Source organism: Engystomops pustulosus, chromosome 4 (assembly GCF_040894005.1).
Source record: "Engystomops pustulosus chromosome 4, aEngPut4.maternal, whole genome shotgun sequence".
Classification (NCBI taxonomy): Eukaryota; Metazoa; Chordata; class Amphibia; order Anura; family Leptodactylidae; genus Engystomops; species Engystomops pustulosus.
In genome coordinates this window covers 15,157,926-15,178,558 of record NC_092414.1, presented here as the reverse complement: position 1 = coordinate 15,178,558, position 20,633 = coordinate 15,157,926, and the positions used below count along the sequence as shown (strand labels likewise).

The 20,633-nt window shown below is 44.9% G+C and overlaps 1 protein-coding gene across 7 annotated transcripts in view; it reads left to right on the top strand.

Moving 5' to 3' along the window:
• DENND5B (DENN domain containing 5B) overlaps nucleotides 1-20,633 on the top strand; it is a 60,127-nt gene continuing 39,494 nt past the window's right edge. Inside the window, exons 1-2 of one of the 7 annotated variants that reach the window (XM_072145266.1) lie at nucleotides 1-254; nucleotides 19,652-19,699. In XM_072145266.1, coding sequence (XP_072001367.1) covers nucleotides 146-254; nucleotides 19,652-19,699 — 157 coding nt within the window. In that variant the 5' untranslated portion in view covers nucleotides 1-145. Of the gene's footprint in view, nucleotides 255-14,455; nucleotides 14,522-19,651; nucleotides 19,718-20,633 lie in introns of those variants that run through there. The other 6 variants (XM_072145265.1, XM_072145269.1, XM_072145268.1 and 3 more) reach the window with 6 other exon arrangements.

The window sequence follows — 20,633 nt, the reverse complement described above, 5'->3', positions numbered from 1 at the left end:
GAGTTGTTCGGCGGCAGCGGCCCCTGGCGGTCAGTGTGTGCAGTTCTCTCCTCATTCAGGTGTCCGGGCTCGGTGCCGGAGGACATGGCCGGTGCCCGGTGCTGAGAGCGGACTGTACCCGAGGACACAGCTAGCACAGGCCGCCATGAGCGGGGGCAGCACGGCCTCGGCCGCTCCTCCGTGCCGCTTCGCCCATTACTTCGTGATCTGCGGGACGGATGCGGACAGCGGGCTGGAGCCTGACGAGCTGGCCGGTAAGATGGAGAGCGGCGGCGGGAGGGGGCACCTACCAGGGGGGTGCTGGGAGGAGAGGGGCGATATCAGGGTGCTGGGAGGAGAGGGGTGATATCGGGGTGCTGGGAGGAGAGGGGCGATATCAGGGTGCTGGGAGGAGAGGGGCGATATCAGGGTGCTGGGAGGAGAGGGGCGATATCAGGGTGCCAGCCCGGAGAGGGGTGATATCAGGGTGCCGGGAGGAGAGGGGTGATATCAAGGTGCTGTGAGGAGAGGGGTGATATCAGGGTGCCAGCCCGGAGAGGGGGGATATCAGGGTGCCGGGAGGAGAGGGGTGATATCAGGGTGCCGGGAGGAGAGGGGTGATATTAGGGTGCCAGCCCGGAGAGGGGTGATATCAGGGTGCTGGGAGGAGAGGGGTGATATCAGGGTGCTGGGAGGAGAGGGGTGATATCAGGGTGCTGGGAGGAGAGGGGTGATATCAGGGTGCTGGGAGGAGAGGGGTGATATCAAGGTGCTGTGAGGAGAGGGGTGATATCAGGGTGCCAGCCCAGAGAGGGGTGATATCAAGGTGCTGTGAGGAGAGGGGTGATATCAGGGTGCCGGGAGGAGAGGGGCGATATCGGGGTGCCGGGAGGAGAGGGGGCGATATCAGGGTGCCGGGAGGAGAGGGGGCGATATCAGGGTGCCGGGAGGAGAGGGGGCGATATCAGGGTGCCGGGAGGAGAGGGGGCGATATCAGGGTGCCGGGAGGAGAGGGGGCGATATCAGGGTGCCGGGAGGAGAGGGGGCGATATCAGGGTGCCGGGAGGAGAGGGGGCGATATCAGGGTGCCGGGAGGAGAGGGGGCGATATCAGGGTGCCGGGAGGAGAGGGGGCGATATCAGGGTGCCGGGAGGAGAGGGGGCGATATCAGGGTGCCGGGAGGAGAGGGGGCGATATCAGGGTGCCGGGAGGAGAGGGGGCGATATCAGGGTGCCAGCCCGGAGGAGAGGGGGCGATATCAGGGTGCCAGCCCGGAGGAGAGGGGGGCGATATCAGGGTGCCAGCCCGGAGGAGAGGGGGGCGATATCAGGGTGCCAGCCCGGAGGAGAGGGGGCGATATCAGGGTGCCAGCCCGGAGCAGGGGTTGCGATATCAGGGTGCCAGCCCGGAGCAGGGGTTGCGATATCAGGGTGCCAGCCCGGAGCAGGGGTTGCGATATCAGGGTGCCAGCCCGGAGCAGGGGTTGCGATATCAGGGTGCCAGCCCGGAGCAGGGGTTGCGATATCAGGGTGCCAGCCCGGAGCAGGGGTTGCGATATCAGGGTGCCAGCCCGGAGCAGGGGTTGTGATGGGCACGAGAAGGGTGATGGTGAGGTGCAAGGATAACATTGGGGTACAAACCTAAACAATAATGGTGGGCACCCATTGAATTGGTGATGTTGAGGCTGGAGCAGTAGGTTTCGTGGTGCCAGGCTGGAGCAGAGATGTCACTGGGGTACAAGGCTGGAGATTTATGTTGTGCCCCTATTGAAGGGGTGATGGTGATAATATTAGGGTGTCAGTCTGGAGAAGGGACTAACGGTGGGCACCTACTAGGAGAGTTATACTGAACATTAGGATGATGCCAGGCCAGAGTGGGGAGGGGGGGGGGGCATCTACTAGAGGTGTTATAGTAAAGTGACCACTGATAAATATGTGGGTGCCGGGCTAGCGAGGTGCCTTTAGGTTGGCACATCCTGAAGTGGTGATGGTTTGGTGCCAGACTTTATTAGGGTGCAAGTTTCCAGGGGTGCCCGGTTGAAGCAGCGGCTATTAGTGGGTACCAGTTAGAGGGGAGAGGGTACTACTACTGGTTTGGGCACTACGTAGAGGGGGTGATAGAGAGGGCAGTGCCAGGCTGGAGCAAGGTTATCACTGTGACATTCAGGATGTTGCCACAGGTTTGTCATTGGCACAGCACGCTCAGCACTGCTATGCCAGCTCGTGTTTCTTTAGTATCTGGTCTTGGCTGTGGCTAAGTTGGCATTGATCTGTTAAAGGAATCACTGCCCCCTATACCCGACCCTGGTATTTCTGGGCTCCTGAATGCTCTATTAGATGGGGCAAAGGTCAGTGGTATCCAATATGGCCGCCGCACATGGCGCTGTCACCCAGCTTTCTGGGGCTCTGAACCATCTACGTGCTGTACCATCACCATCTATTGGGCACCTCAAAAGAAGTAATCCCTTTAAGTGAGGGACGTCGGTGTGGGTTGTGAATGGAACAGGTTGTTCAATTAAAGGGATACTTCATCCAATTTCTAATCATATGACGTCACTTTATGATCGTTGGGGGTCTATATATTGGGGGGACCACCAGTTTGGAGAATGAAGACCATCCAGAGCTGGTTTAAAGGGATGTGCGAAGTAATAATATTCAGAAATGGGGGGCCTAGTATTCAGACCCCTGTTATTCTTTGCCCTCTGGGTAGAGTATGGCTTTAAAAATTGGGCCGCCCCCTTTAGCACTGCATAACAGCGCCTCCTGTTCACCATGGCCATGCAAGGAACTGCAGCAGGCTCCTTTTAGTATACACTAATGGGTCCATGTCGTATCTTCCTTGCGCAATCGGGCTACAAGAGACGGGAACTGGACGTATCCCTTTAAGACGTGTGTGCAATCTGCTTATCCTGGCCCATCTTCCAGGATTAGTTATTCCGCCGCGTCTCGGGGATATCCGCCAGCCGTCCCTCCGAGGCCATCCTTCTCCCGCCACTTAATATGTCATCTGCGTCGTCCGCTCCAGAAAGCCAAATTAATTAAGAGATAAATGAATAATGATGAGGAGGAGGAGGATGATTGATCAGAGACTCGGGCGACCCGGTGACGGAGGGGTTAATGCAGTAGTCACCCTCATTTGCATAATGGGGACTGATGGGCCTCGAAAAATATAGGGACTGCAGTTATGTCTCCGAATAGGACAGTTATCAATTCCTTTTTTTTTTTAACTTGGGTGAACTTCCCCTTTAAATTTGTTAAAGGGGTCTTCCAGATTTTTAAAAAGTGAGGTTTTTTTGGGGGGTTTTTTGGCCCCATATGTGTCCTCAGGTTTCCAGTTTTTTACAGGTCGTATTCATCCACTTTGTAGAAGAGAACAGCCATTAAAAAAAAAAAATCACGTTTATCGTATTGTGGGCGGAGATTATTTGTCACATGACCGTTTGAATCGGCCAATGGCAAGGTCATTCTCATCCAATTGTCGGGATGTTTCTCATACATCATTGTACTGTAACCTCAGATGACGTGGCGGGTCTCGTATCTCGAGGTGGACTTCTCCTTTAAGTAGGACTGACGAGAGGATGACGCATCTGACAATTTATTACGCCGCCTGTTTATTGCCCCCGTAATCTCTCTGCAGGTCTTTCTCGTCGCTGTTTACCTCGCGAAGACAAGGTCATACGTAGACAAACACGGGAAGAAGTCACAAACACCGTTGTGTACACATTGTCACGACCTCTGCTGCTGTTGCGGGACATAGTCCACTTCGCTGAGACCCGATTGATGCTAAACTATGGTCAGGAGCGAAGCGTAGGCAGGTTTTCACCCAGCTTTCTGAGGCAGGGATCACCCCCGCCAGAAGAAGAGCACCAGCTGTGATCGAAACGTGGACTATAGGGAACAGAAACCAGACTTTATGGCTGTATACACAAATAATGAACTGCTCATCCTGAGCCTCCTGGTTCATTAAAGACGTTTACACAGCATATATATATATATCACTCTCTCGTCTTCTCTGTGATATTAGTGGAGGAGGCCGTGTAATACTGGAGAGGGGCCAACGATACAAGTCTCGCAACATCTGCTTAGTAACCTGAAGCGGTTCATTAAGACTCCTGCCAAGGAATCCTCGTTATCTATTTGGCTAATTATATGATAGAAGGTGAACTGAGATTGCCAAAAATTGGCTGACAATACAATTAATCTTTGATGTAATCTATTTGAATAGTAATTGGTCCCGGACGAGCCCCCAATATTTTGTTAATGTGCTGGTAAAACTTAAATACCCTTTAAATCCCTTTAAATGAGAATTCTGCCTTTAAAGGGGTATGTGACAGAATATTTATGGGGATTTTTACATGACGCCATCCTTGAACTTTGATTTATTTTATAGATAGTAATTGGCCTTGGGACAAGTCCCCAATATTCCGTTAACATGTCGATAAAACGTAAAATGTACTGCCAAAGGCTTTCTCAGTCCCTTTAAATGCAAATTCTACATTAAAGGGGTATGTGACAGAATATTTATGGGGATTTTTACACAATGCCATCCTTGAACTTTGATTTATTTTATTTGGGTAGTAATTGGTCCCGGACGAGCCCCCAATATTTTGTTAATGAAGTGTGCAAAAAGCATCCCTCGCTAACTTCTGCACTTGGCACTGTTTTAAGTAAGAGCTTTCACTGTGGGTAAACTATAGAAATTAAAAAAAACACAAAAAAACAAAAACACTCTGATTTACCCATCCAGTGTGTACCTTGACCAGCGTCGAAGTGATGCTGTGGGGTTCACTTGGGGTGAAATTAATGATTCATCAGTCTCATCCCGCTGTGCATAGTAGGTTCCTAGATCTTGTACCAGCGTTCCTGAGATTTTTCAGTTTTTTTTAAGGGTTTTTTGTTTTCTTTTTTGTGTTGTTGAACCTTTGTGGGGCTGGGAATTTTTTTTTTTTTTAATATTTGGAATGTCGTAAAGAATTTAATGGCCAGCGGTCTCCCTTGGCAGTGAATGTGGTAGAAATTCCTGGAGCGCCCCCGGGCCTTGCCTAGATGACCATTGTTGATTGTCCGGCTTGTTACGTCCTGATTTATGAGTCGGTAACAATAGTGATCTGATTTATATTTGGTTGGTTGTTTGCAGATGGTCCTTTAGGCCGCCACCCCCCACCCTTCCCCCTCCTGGTGGTCTCACTTATTTAGAGTACCATTCTCTCTTTGGGTTATTTCTTAAGCAGATTGTTGACATGTTTTTTTTTTTTTACGGTTTCTATTAAACAGGAATTTTTGAAATTTTTTGAATAACCACACGGTTCGTAAAAAAACGAAGGCTTCAAGCGTCGGGACAGCGTAGGATAGGTCACACGTTTCTAATCACAGGGACTCCCCCCTCCCATTATGATGAGAAATGGTATAATCTTGTTTAATCTGCGTTAAAACCTATTTGTCTCCGTGGTATCAGACTACAAAGACACTTTTTGTAGTCAGACTCGGAATATTTTATAATTTTTTTTTTTTTTTTTGGTAATTTAATATTTTTAAAATTTATATATATAAATCACATGATCACCTTGTGGCTTAACTCCTTGATAGCCGGATTTAAAGGATCAGATATTACTGGCTCTTAAAGGGGCGTTCTAACACTCAGTGCTGGAAAACCCAGCTGATTTTTGATGCATTTACATCCAGCTGTTGCATCCAGGCTTTTGTAATTATATACCCGTCTCCCTAAATGGCAGCGTCGCGTTACACAGAGGTTATCTGGTAACGCTCTGTCTCCACGTCGGCGTCTATTTTCATCCCGTAATTGTATGGGATTTCCTTCCTCCTTTCTTTCCTGCTATAATAGGATTCTTCCAACTCGTATTTTACGGAGTCCACATCAATCTGCCTTTTGTCCCCTGTATTTATCTCAGGCGGAGGCGAATACGGCCCATTCTCTGTTATCAGCCAAGTTACCGTTTTGGGTATGCATCCTTCCTGCGGTACTATGTGTCCGGCTCCATGTCCGTTCTCCTGAAGTATAACTTTATTGATATTGTTGTTTTTTTTGTTTGTTTGTTTGTTTGTTTCTGCTTTAAGTCGTTTTTTAACAGATCCATGTGTCTCCATGGTAACAGACTACATAAAACCGGCCACGTAGTCAGGTGCTGGCGTCATGTCCGGAAGGTTAATGAGACAAGGTGAACAGATAAATTGGATTATAGCCACAGGATCTATTTGTATTAACAGCCTTTTGCAGGACCTGTCTACACAGATTTTTTTTACGTAGTCTGTTGCTAAGGAAACGTATAGATCTGCCTGGTAGCTGCAGACAAAAAGTGATATTGAGTGATAAAAACACACAAAAAAACCTTTGAAAATAGTGAAGCTTTCAAGCTAAATACAGATGAACAAGGATTTTTGACAGTTTTAATCATTTTTCATTTTGTTTACAGTTACCATGCAGAGCTGTGTGTTTCCTAGGTAACAGACGACAAAGACCCCGCGCAGTCAGATCATGCACATTTGCTAGTGACTGTTCACCAGGATTTTTCTGGTCGCATTCTCTCGACCATCGTCGATATATGAATCCAGGATCTGACTACAGTGGGGTGTTTTATGTAGTATAACAGATCTACGTGTCTCCATGGTAACAGACTACATAAAACTTCCAGTGTAGTCAGATCCCCCAGTCATGTCCAGAAGATTGTCGAGACATTGGTGGACGGTCATTATCAAATCTATTTGTCTTTACAGCCTTTCTGCGGGATCTGAATACGCATCGTCATCTTTTTTTCGTCGTCTGTTACCATGGATACACATAGATCTGCATGGGAGCTGTGGACGCGAAATGATAATAACAAGTAAAAATGAATGGTTACTCTGTATATAGCTTGTGGTTTACATTCATAGTCATGGCGGGTGATAGGAACAGTAGCGTAACCTGAACGGTGAGTGGTCCTGGAGGTAGGTACCTCTGCTAGGTGCATGTAGTGACGGAGAGGAGCTGTGTCTTTCCCGCCCTGCCTGTTGTTATGGAGTTTTTTTTTTTTTGTTTTTTTTTTTCGCCGGGCTCTTTGTGTCCTCGCGAGAATGACTGGTAAAGAAGTGCGGGATAATGGATGTGCGCGGGTCAGCGCATCACAATGAGACAGCAGGCCCCGCCCCCAGGCCCCCGATACAGCGCACAATGGCAGCGCCGGCCTTACAAGTCACCATCTGCTTCTAGAAGCAGATGTGCCGAGTCAACGCTTCCACAAGCCAAGTGTAACACCCAACTGGGTTTGTTTTTGAAAAAAAAAATTTTCACCAACTGCCAAAAACAACAAAAAAAAATTTCAAAATTTTTTCAAAACTTTTTCTATTTTATTTTAAAATAGTCGACGTCAAGTCTAATCATCTTAAATAGGAGTTAACATTTCTGTTCCGTCATTATTTTTTTTAAGTAAAGTTCTATCCTTCAGAAGCCAAATGTTTTTTTTTTGGTTTTTTTTTTTTAATTAAATTTGAAAACTGGCAAAAACTTTTTAAAATGAAGAAATAAATTCTTGTATTTTTAATTTTTTTTTTCTTCTAAATATTTTGTGTAAAATAGTACAATTTTGATTCTTATCATCTCAGATGGGATTTAAAATTTCTATTCTGTAATTTAAAAAAAAAAAAAAAAAAAATTTAAATCCAATTCTGGGAAAGCTGGGTGAGAGCCAAAACGATACAGCACTGAAAAATGGAAAATAGGTTCTAGACTGATTTTCTCGGGGCTACTGACTGGCAAAGACAACGAATTGTGCAGAGATAGTGGAACATATGTTAACATTCAGGAATCTGGGAAAGCTGGGTGACAACCTACATGGTGGCTAGGTTTCGCTCTACTTTCCTAGAATCCTTAATGGTAAATGTATTCAGGAACGTGTATTCACACGTGTATCGGGATATGTTTTTCAGGACTATGGGAAAGCTGGGTAACGATAATTGTTGATATTACGGTTCCCTCAATGATGAAGTCTGTCTGCATAGACTTGTGTATGGCTAATCTCTGCATGGATATATACAGTGTACACGTGTCATTGTATGTCTAAGTAGGTTTGCCATTCTGGAACTTGGGAAAGCTGGGTGACAACCAATTAGCTTGCACTGGGTCTAACAGTTCCACCTTTTTAGACTCCCGAATAACTGAGCTATTTGTGAATATGTATAAGTGGGATATTCATGTATTGCTTTGTAACGAGGCATGTTAGGCAATCAGGAATCTGGGAAAGATGGGTGACCAAACAAAATGTGGCTGGAGCAGGTCAACTTTCTACAAATTCTTAATGGCAAATCCACGCAGTAAGATTTATGTATGGAGACAACACGCATCGCTGTCATTATAGGCGTATTTGCCTGTCAGGGATGTAGAAAAGCTGGATGTTCACCCATATGCCTACTATTTTGATTCTCGCAGTCCACTATTTGAATAGCAAATCCACTTGAGTTTAGATCTATAGATCAGATATCGATGTATCATCATTATTTGCCATTCAGGACTTTGGGAAAGATGGGTCACTTCTCATATAGCTACTAAAATTATTTTTTAATACTACTTTCTATGACTCGGCAAATCCACCCAGTGAGATGGATAAAGTAACTATGTATCCATCACTCTTGTTTGTCACTCAGGACTTTGGGAAAGGTTGGTGACAGCCCTTATGTCTGGCTATTATTATCATTCTTACGGACTAGTGGCAAATCCACCATGTATAGATATGTTTGATAATCGGGACTCCGGGAAAGTTGGGTGATTGTTCATATGGTTACAGATGCCCTTCTCTCATTCTACTTTCTAAGGCTCCTGAATGGCAAATCCACCCACTGATCTGGATACAATAGCTATGTATCTATTGCTGCAAAGTTTGTCATTCAAGACTTTGGGAAAGCTCGGTGACCGCCCATATGTCTGTCTGCGATTCCCATCCTCACAGACTACTTTCTAAGGCTCCTGAATGGCAAATCCACAAAGTAGTCCACCAAGTGATTTATAGTGTAGCAATGCATGTATAACTGGACACTTGGGTGTATTTGACAGTCAAGACTCTGGGAAAGCTGGGTGATTGCTCATATGGCTCCCAATTCCACTCTCTCATTGTACTTTCTAAGGCTCCTGAATGGCAAATCCACCCAGTGATTTGGATTCAGTAGCTATGTATCTATTGCTTTAGGGTTTGCCATTTAAGACTATGGGAAAGCTGGGTGACAGCCCATAGGTCTGTCTATTACCACTGCCATCACCCAGTGATAAGGATTTATAGTGTAGCTATGCATGCATCACTGGACACTTGGACGTATTTGACAGTCAAGACTCTGGGAAAGCTGGGTGATCGCTCATATGGCTCCCAATTCCTCTCTCTTTTTACTTTCTAAGGCTCCTGAATGGCAAATCCACCCAGTGATTTGGATTTAGTAGCTGTGTATCTATTCCTTCAGGGTTTGCCATTCAAGACTATGGGAAAGCTGGGTGACAGCCCATATGTCTGTCTGCTATTATACGCTATTATACGCTCATTTTACTTTCTAAGGCTCCTGAAAGGCAAATTAACCCAGAGATTTGGATATAAATATAGATCTGTATCAATGCATGCCTTGCTATTTTGAGTTGGGGGGAAAGCTGGGTGACAGTCCATATGACCACTATTAATGGTTATTTCAGGAATCTGGGAAAGCTGGGTGATGCCATCATGTCTTGTGACATACTTGGCTCTGCTGTTCCAGCGTGACTAGGGCTCCGCATTGCAGCACTGTGTTTGCTGTGTGCAGCGCTCCCCGCAGAGCCTCACGTGCCGCGTCGCCCTCCGTGTAATGAGAAGAGACAGATGAGGGCGGCGCAGAGCCCCACACACACTCAGCTCTGCATAACCTGCACGTGACCGGCACCGCAGCATCTAGAGACTGACAGCAGCAGCCAGTAAGTGTTGTATGAAATGTAATACATCCTTGTTGTCTGGTGCCCGGGCACAGCTGCCAGTCTTAAAGGGGCAACAACTTCAACCCAGCAGCTTGAAGATGCAGCTGAGTTATAAGACGGCAGATAACAGGGAGCAATCGATAGACATGACTAATCCTTTGTTCTGCTTCCTGCTGTCATCTCGGAATTTGATATTCCCTCGTCTCCCGACTTCTGACCCCTGACCTCATAACAGAGGAACGCAGAGCGCTAGAGGCATCAATAATTCACATGTCCTGTACATTCACTGAATAGTGAGTGCAGCTCTGAAGTATAATACAGGATGTAACTCAGGATCAGTACAGGATAAGTAATGTCATGCATGTACACAGTGCCTGCACCAGCAGCAGAATAGTGAGTGCAGCTCTGAAGTATAATACAGGATGTAACTCAGGATCAGTACAGGATAAGTAATGTCATGTATGTACACAGTGACTACACCAGCAGCAGAATAGTGAGTGCAGCTCTGGGGTATAATACAGGATGTAACTCAGGATCAGTACAGGATAAGTAATGCCATGTATGTACACAGTGACTGCACCAGCAGCAGAATAGTGAGTGCAGCTCTGGAGTATAATACAGGATGTAACTCAGGATCAGTACAGGATAAGTAATGTCATGTATGTACACAGTGACTGCACCAGCAGCAGAATAGTGAGTGCAGCTCTGGGGTATAATACAGGATGTAACTCAGGATCAGTACAGGATAAGAAATGTCATGTATGTACACAGTGACTGCACCAGCAGCAGAATAGTGAGTGCAGCTCTGGGGTATAATACAGGATGTAACTCAGGATCAGTACAGGATAAGTAATGTCATGTATGTACACAGTGACTGCACCAGCAGCAGAATAGTGAGTGCAGCTCTGGAGTATAATACAGGATGTAACTCAGGATCAGTACAGGATAAGTAATGTCATGTATGTACACAGTGACTGCACCAGCAGCAGAATAGTGAGTGCAGCTCTGGAGTATAATACAGGATGTAACTCAGGATCAGTACAGGATAAGTAAATATCATGTATGTACACAGTGACTGCACCAGCAGCAGAATAGTGAGTGCAGCTCTGGGGTATAATACAGGATGTAACTCAGGATCAGTACAGGATAAGTAATGTCATGCATGTACACAGTGCCTGCACCAGCAGCAGAATAGTGAGTGCAGCTCTGGAGTATAATACAGGATGTAACTCAGGATCAGTACAGGATAAGTAATGTCATGTATGTACACAGTGACTACACCAGCAGCAGAATAGTGAGTGCAGCTCTGGGGTATAATACAGGATTTAACTCAGGATCAGTACAGGATAAGTAATGCCATGTATGTACACAGTGACTGCACCAGCAGCAGAATAGTGAGTGCAGCTCTGGAGTATAATACAGGATGTAACTCAGGATCAGTACAGGATAAGTAATGTCATGTATGTACACAGTGACTGCACCAGCAGCAGAATAGTGAGTGCTGCTCTGGGGTATAATACAGGAGGTAACTCAGGATCAGTACAGGATAAGTAATGTCATGTATGTACACAGTGACTGCACCAGCAGCAGAATAGTGAGTGCAGCTCTGGGGTATAATACAGGATGTAACTCAGGATAAGTACAGGATAAGTAATGTCATGTATGTACACAGTGACTGCACCAGCAGCAGAATAGTGAGTGCAGCTCTGGGGTATAATACAGGATGTAACTCAGGATCAGTACAGGATAAGTAATGTCATGTATGTACACAGTGACTGCACCAGCAGCAGAATAGTGAGTTCAGCTCTGGAGTATAATACAGAATGTAACTCAGGATCAGTACAGGATAAGTAATGTCATGTATGTACACAGTGACTGCACCAGCAGCAGAATAGTGAGTGCAGCTCTGGGGTATAATACAGGATGTAACTCAGGATCAGTACAGGATAAGTAATGTCATGTATGTACACAGTGACTGCACCAGCAGCAGAATAGTGAGTGCAGCTCTGGGGTATAATACAGGATGTAACTCAGGATCAGTACAGGATAAGTAATGTCATGTATGTACAGTGACTGCACCAGCAGCAGAATAGTGAGTGCAGCTCTGGGGTATAATACAGGATGTAACTCAGGATCAGTACAGGATAAGTAATGTCATGTATGTACACAGTGACTGCACCAGCAGCAGAATAGTGACTGCAGCTCTGGAATATAATACAGGATGTAACCCAGGATCAGTACAGGATAAGTAATGTCATGTATGTACACAGTGACTGCACCAGCAGCAGAATAGTGAGTGCAGCTCTGGAGTATAATACAGGATGTAACTCAGGATCAGTACAGGATAAGTAATGTCATGTATGTACACAGTGACTGCACTAGCAGCAGAATAGTGAGTGCAGCTCTGGGGTATAATACAGGATGTAACTCAGGATCAGTACAGGATAAGTAATGTCATGTATGTACACAGTGACTGCACCAGCAGCAGAATAGTGAGTGCAGCTCTGGGGTATAATACAGGATGTAACTCAGGATCAGTACAGGATAAGTAATGTCATGTATGTACATAGTGACTGCACCAGCAGCAGAATAGTGAGTGCAGCTCTGGAGTATAATACAGGATGTAACTCAGGATCAGTACAGGATAAGTAATGTCATGTATGTACACAGTGACTGCACCAGCAGCAGAATAGTGAGTGCAGCTCTGGGGTATAATACAGGATGTAACTCAGGATCAGTACAGGATAAGTAATGTCATGTATGTACACAGTGACTGCACCAGCAGCAGAATAGTGAGTGCAGCTCTGGGGTATAATACAGGATGTAACTCAGGATCAGTACAGGATAAGTAATGTCATGTATGTACACAGTGACTGCACCAGCAGCAGAATAGTGAGTGCAGCTCTGGGGTATAATACAGGATGTAACTCAGGATCAGTACAGGATAAGTAATGTCATGTATGTACAGTGACTGCACCAGCAGCAGAATAGTGAGTGCAGCTCTGGGGTATAATACAGGATGTAACTCAGGATCAGTACAGGATAAGTAATGTCATGTATGTACACAGTGACTGCACCAGCAGCAGAATAGTGACTGCAGCTCTGGAATATAATACAGGATGTAACCCAGGATCAGTACAGGATAAGTAATGTCATGTATGTACACAGTGACTGCACCAGCAGCAGAATAGTGAGTGCAGCTCTGGAGTATAATACAGGATGTAACTCAGGATCAGTACAGGATAAGTAATGTCATGTATGTACACAGTGACTGCACCAGCAGCAGAATAGTGAGTGCAGCTCTGGAGTATAATACAGGATGTAACTCAGGATCAGTACAGGATAAGTAATGTCATGTATGTACACAGTGACTGCACTAGCAGCAGAATAGTGAGTGCAGCTCTGGGGTATAATACAGGATGTAACTCAGGATCAGTACAGGATAAGTAATGTCATGTATGTACACAGTGACTGCACCAGCAGCAGAATAGTGAGTGCAGCTCTGGGGTATAATACAGGATGTAACTCAGGATCAGTACAGGATAAGTAATGTCATGTATGTACATAGTGACTGCACCAGCAGCAGAATAGTGAGTGCAGCTCTGGGGTATAATACAGGATGTAACTCAGGATCAGTACAGGATAAGTAATGTCATGTATGTACACAGTGACTGCACCAGCAGCAGAATAGTGAGTGCAGCTCTGGGGTATAATACAGGATGTAACTCAGGATCAGTACAGGATAAGTAATGTCATGTATGTACACAGTGACTGCACCAGCAGCAGAATAGTGAGTGCAGCTCTGGGGTATAATACAGGATGCAGCTGTCTCTCAGTTCTTCTCTGTATGTAAATATGTCAGGAATGTCGCGCTTGGTGAGTGAGGAGATCTCGTGAGGCGATGCCTGATGCATAATCTAGAGTAACGTTCCTTTAAAATCAAACAAAGAATTTCTTGTGCTCAGTTATCTGCCTCTATTATTCCTCATGGAAATACATGATGTATGTGACCACCTGCAGGGGGTCAGTGTTTTGTTGATCCCATTGACGGGGATGTGACTAGATTCGCCATTCTGAACCCTGGGAAAGCTGGATGAGAGAGATTATAATGGACGATTCTGTGGCAGATGATAGAATAGAGTAGTATCAGATGTCGCTGCGCCGTCCTCCGCCCGCAGAGCGCATTAGCATAGAGGTTGCGTTCCCTGCGCCTCACGCTGCGCTAATTTTGCCCTAATCTGAGGAAACGAGGACGAGGCGGTGATAGAAGAGAAGACCTGAGCCCAATCCTCCCGCCTGGCAGGGAGACCTAAGCCGCAATTGTCACGACTGACCAGCTGTGAGACGCCATTGAGTTCCATATTTTGGCTAAAATGATGCCTTTAAAATTAGTATTGCATCCGATGTGCTGTATTTAAAGGAAAAGTCCAATGAAATTTGAATTCCCGGAAATTATGAGTTGGGTCAGCCTTGTGTTATTCCTCCTGGAAATGAACTGATTACTGTTCCTTTTAGGGTTGGGGGTGTCACTTTACCCCCCTGACTGTATAGGACCACTTCATCCTGTCATGGAGACGCCCATTTGTCAGGCGATTTGTACATTACCGGGAGGAATAACAGATGAACGGTAAATCACTGGGGGTAAAAAGAATGATATAATCAATATTGGGGGAGATTTATCATAAGTTTGAGGTAAAATTGTTCGATTTCCCCCACGGAGAGCCCAACCAATCAGCGCTCAAATTCCATTTTGTAAACAGCTGTGGGAAAATGAAAGCTGAACTCTGATTGGTTGTCAGGGGCAACTAAAACCGTTCTGCTCTGAGACCCTTCTGATGAATCTCCCCCAATGTGTATATGTAAAGAATAACCCGTGACGCCCAATTTTTGGTCAAATTCTACATTTCCAGGAGGAATAACCGAGGAATTACGGGGTGCAATACTATATTATTGTTTAGGGACTGATCCTTAGTGACAGAAATTGCTGTGACGCCCCTTTTTTCAGTCAAACCCCACATTTCCCGGAGGAATAGCAGAGGAATCGGAAAAGCAACGACATCATTAATGTAAATATCTAAAGACTAATCCGTTCTTTTTTTAATCAGCGACTTCCCGAAAGCTGAATAATTTAGCGGCGGAGCAGACGTGTTAGCTTTTCTAAAGACCTGACCTACTTCTGGAGTCACAAGCCATAAATATTCTATCAAAGTTGCAGGAGGCCGCAGCGTCCCGGCACGTGTTGCCCCCCTGGGAGGGTCGGAGGTTATTAAACTAGTTTCGGACTGTGGCGCCCCCGAAACTTGCTTAAGGAGGATTTGTTTTTTTCACTTCTTTTTTGTGGTTATGTATGGTTTTTCAGCAGGTGTCATGTGGGTGGAGTTTCGGGTTGTCACCCGCCAGCTGGCAGCTAAGTAATATCCTGTTATTGAGTGGTCTTCTGATCCTGGACAACCCCTTTAAGTATCCCCTAGTGTATTTTGGACCTGACTTCCTGTTTGGGTGACCACTTTATCCATACAAGTACCTATGTGCAGGGTCAGCAATTCCTAAAAGATCCCTTTAAGGTTTCCTACAACAAATTGACTACTGTGTCAGCCCTTGTATTCAAGTAGTCACCTGCTGTATATGAGAATCCAAAATTCCTAGAAGACCCCTTTAAGGTTTCCTAGCAAACAGTCGTCATCGTATTTGGGTGACCACTAATTCAATACATCACTCATGTGCCCTCAAGTAGTCACCGATGTATAGTAGGGTCTAGAAATCCTGGAAAATTCCTTCAAGGTTTCCTAATATCCTATTTGGGTGACTACCGTCTCAGTACATGTTATTCCTGGAATACCCCTTTAAGGTTGCATAGCAACCTAATACCATCTTATTTGGGTGACTTCTATGTCAATACATGTACCAACGCGCGCTCAAGTAGTCACCAGAAGTTATCTGCTGTATAGTAGGATCTAGGGTTATTGGAATATCCCTTTAAGGTCTCCTAGTAACCAATTGCCATCCTTTTTGCGGGTGACTACTATGTGTACAGTGATTGGGGTTGACCAAAAGACGAAAAGTACAGGCTCTTTCTTCGAAATAACACGCACTGCTTCTGTCCATCGTCTCATATATCATCTCCATTTAAAGCAGGAGCTGCACTGGTTTTGGTAAACGGCGGCCATGTTTTTCTAAGCGTGGACAACCCCTTAAGTTACCACTACTTGAACACTCATATCTACTATTAGTAGTAGTAGTAGTAGTCACCTACCATAGGCCCCGCCTTTTTTATTGTGAAAGTAAATTCTCAGGGACTACTTCACTTTGTGACGGTTAAAATGTAATTTAAGCCGCAAAGTTAGCTGCCATCCAGCTTTCCTAGTCTCCTGAATGTAAAATGCAATGTGTTGGTGAATAAATATAGCCTTTACCACACAAATGGAGAAAAATTCCTGTCAGAAAAGTGAAAATTCCTGTCAGAAAAGTGAAAATTCCTGTCAGAAAAGTGAAAATTCCTGTCAGAAAAGGCGTCACCCAGCTTTTTTTTAGAGTGTGAATAACACAATAAAATAAGAATTCTAGTCATGTTGTTTATCCGTGGTGAGCTTGGAAAGCTGGGTCATAAATAATATACTGACGTCCTTATCCGATTCCTATTGAAGTTGGGATCCAGCTTTCCTAAGTTCCTGAACAAAGAGGGATATCTCATGATTTTGTGTCACTTCATAGCTGGAGATTTCCTATTACGGAGCCTTGGAAAGTTGGGTGAAGGCTTGTTTGAAAATATCCCAAATGTTAAAGTTTTCACCCAGCTTTTCTAGACTCCTCAATGGGAGATGTGCAAAAATATATAGAAATACATTCCAATTTTTTCATGACTTCCATTCAGGAACATGGGAAAGTGTGTATTCTCCCCATTATTAATCTGTAGCTTTGGAAAGCTTGGTGACCTCTGTTTTTCTTGACTTCTCTTTGGAAATATTTCAAGATTTTATAGAATTTAATTAGTGTTTTGGTGACTTACATTCAGAACCCTGGGAAAGCTGATGTAATAAATCTAATTGAGATTTTCACCCAGTTTTTTAGAGTCCTGAATGGAAAATATTTAAGATGCATAGAATCACTGTCCGCTGTTGCAATGATTCCCATTCAGGACCCTGGGAAAGATGATATTTACCCTCTTCATGGCTCCAAGCAGTTCGGGAAAGCTGGGTCATGGCTAATATTGTTCTGTAAATAAGGTTTCCACCCGGCTTTTCTAGACTCCACAATGTAAAATTTGTCTATAATAATACATTTCAACTTTTTAGGAGTCTAGGAAAGCTGGGTGACTCCCTTTCTAGATGCCTAATGATGTATCTACAATGGGACTTGTACCGCTATATTTTGGGAGAGCTGGGTGACTTGTATTGTAGCTGTTCTAATAGACTTAATTGAGGTTTTTTATCCTGCTTTTCTAGACTCCTGAATGGAAACCTATAACGTGTATATGAATTCATACAAGGTGGGAAAGCTGCTATTACCTCCTTTATCGCTCCAGATATAGGCAGGCGTTCAGGAAAGCTGGGTGATGGCTAACATTAGATTATCTTATTGAGGTTTTCACTCAGCTTTTCTAAACTCTGGAATGGCTTCTGTTCAGGAGTCTAGGAAAGCTCCTTTTATAGATACCTATTCATTTCCCTTTACGACTTGTATCGCTATAATTGGGACAGCTGGGTGACTTCTAAGGTAGCTGCTGTAATAAATCTAATTGAGGTTTTCACTCAGCTTTTCTGGAATCCAGAAAAGCTAAATATGTCCTAAATGTAAAGAAACACACTGTCTTTTTTTTAATGATGCCATATAGGAGTCTAGGAAAGCTGGGTGACGACCCTCTATGCGTCCAAAGTGAATAAACGAGTTTGCTCCGCCAAATTTAGGAAAGCTGGGTAACGTGAACATTGTGGGAGCAGTAACGGCGGCCATATTGCCCTGACGCCTCCTATGAAGCTCTAATGGCCGCCCGTGTCTGTAAATAGCCGGGTTTATGTCACTTTCCCCATGAATTATTCAGCGTGCGTCTTCCGCCGCCAGCAGTCGGGATCCATCGCCTCAGACTTCCCTCCGCTACCGCGAATTTTAATCCCCCCTCCTCCCTCAGGAGACATTGACCCTTTCCCCGCGCATCAGCCGCACTAATCGCGTCTCATTCCGCGTATGCAAATACGCTTGGCGCGCGGCTATTTGCGGAGACCGCCGACACGTTTTTTGGTGAGAGCTTCTAAAATTACTCGGCGAGATAAGATTCCCCTCCAAGGTCATCGCTCCGTGATATTTGTTGCCTTGTCAAGATTGTGGCGCGTTTTTTTTTTTTTTTTCTTCCTCACATTCCGATAATGTCCGCGTGGTGACCGGCGATACGCAAGGAATTTTCTAGTAACGGCCGAGGAGATATACCAGGAGGCCCCTGTCGAGCGGCATTGCTGTAACTGGAATAGAATTCCGGAAATTTCCGTAAAGACCGACACAGGAGCAATAGATGGAATCAAGTGATGGGATTGTACTACGAATTTACAGGCCTCGATAGGAAGGTGTTGCCTCATGGCGCGACCGTTTCCATGTAGACCATAGAGTACATAAATACAAGGTCACCTTTAAGTGGGAGTGTACAAAAGAGACAGTACAGGCATATGAGGACCCCTTTAAGTGAGGGCGATGGTGAGAGATTGACCAACAATTATTGTGTAACTACATCGCAGTATCACTCACTCCTTAGTGATGAATCCCACCCATTGTGCGTGTAATTCAACCACCTCACACAAGGGGGGCGCCACATTCTCCATCGTGTGGACACACTTTATTCATCTTCAGGTTGCAAAAACCTGCCCTCAGAAACATTGCCTTTAAAAGAGAGTCTACCATCTCCTCCCAAGCAGAATATTGATGAAGTTGTTCGGACATACCATGTGATCTGTCATTTGAGAGAAACATTCTTTTTAAAAATTTTATGCAAATTAGGACTTTTTTTTGTGTGCACCAGGGGCGGGGCCTAACCTGTTGGTGCTCCCGTGTTCCCTCTTTCTACTCCTTTTTTTTTAATGTGAGATCTCAATGATTGTGTAAAGGGGGGCAAGAGCTATAAGGTTCTAGGTTGTGAAGTAAGAATAAAAGTGGTGCACCACTAGACTTGGCCCCACCCCTAGTGCACCCTAGACACGTTTATTTACATACATTTTTTTAATAAGTGAAATTTCTCTAAAATTCAATCTTTGAGAAAACTGAAAATAGGCGTATGAAACTTATAAACTGTTTTTAGTTGTGAGTTGATTTGCGAGCTGGTACACTCCCTTTTAAAGAAGACTTTCCATCGACTCAATAGTGTATATATCAGCTTTAATAGATGCAGCTTCACTGTTTGCGGCGCAGTTGGAATTTTTTCTCTAGCAGTTACTGTTCCCGAGCAATTGCTGTCATTAGTTTTGGCCCCCAAAATGAAAGGGTCAAGTGGGTGGGAGCAGACAGCTGGCACCACCCACCTAACGATAAAGAGAGTCACAGCAACGAATGTGGATTGCTCCGGAACGGCGAGGGCTAGAGAAAAAATTCCAACTGTGCTTGAATCAGTGGTGTGTCACCTATTAAAGGATCCTGAGGTGGAAGAAGTGATGGGACCTCTTAAAGGGGTGGTTGCTGCGTCATGCTTGCGTACTCATGTTTTGTGTCTCTCCTTATTACTAACCTTGCTGTTTTGCCTCATGACTTCATTCACACGTTCATTTTTTTGTTCACTTAGTTTTGTACCAATGGCTAGAAGCAGACCGACATGGCAGGAGCCAAGACGGTGAGAATAAAGGCGCAGGTAACCTTAGGCTCCGCACCATAAGTCCCTCTCTGCACTTCACCCACTTTCTCCACCCTCTCCAAATCACAACGATTGTTCACTTATGATTTTTCGCTTGCTTCACCTCTCCCCCCCCCCCCCTCCCCACACCTGAGACCTCTTTACCGCCACCGCATCGCTGTCTCGTCAGGCGTAATTGCCGACGTAATGGAAATGAGCTAAAGCATCTTGTGAACATGGCAGACCTGATTGTCTGGAGCACTTAAAGGAATTTTCCATCTGAGAGACGATTATGGTGGATCTGGTCTAGGGAAATCCGAAAAATCGTTTTATTATATTTATTTTTGAAAATTTTTTATTTCATGATAATCTAGCCATGCGCATAGCACGTGGTTTAGAAAAACTGAGAGAAAAAGGGGCCTTGTTTTTCATAAGAACCAATGGTCTGGGCTGTGGTTGCTATAGGAAACAAGCAGAGGCCTAGTTTATGCAAAATCTTTATAGGCCCCTCCTACTGCAACCACTACACCCAATTACGCCCCTCTAAGAAAGCCATTTTTTTCCTCAAAGATGTTTTTAGTAGGCCAAATCTGACCCGAAAAACTGTTTTTCCATCAACCAATCAAGAGATTGGCTGAAATTTTTAAAAGCAGCTTTGTGATTGGTTGCCAAGATAGCAAGGCTTGATGTCCCTGTCAGGCGGTTTTGATAGGTCTTCATTTACCAAAACAGTCTCCCAGAAGAACAACCCCCTTTTCCATGGACAAGAAGGATATATGTTCTACTAGACCATTTTTTTTAATAAGGACAACCCCTTTAAGGACCTACTGATGTGTTTTTCACTTAAAGCCGACTTGTACTTCCCCACCTGGTCATCTGCACTAATCTCCTAATATGTGTCAAGATGTTTTGCTCAATTGTTCCCCCTGGGTTT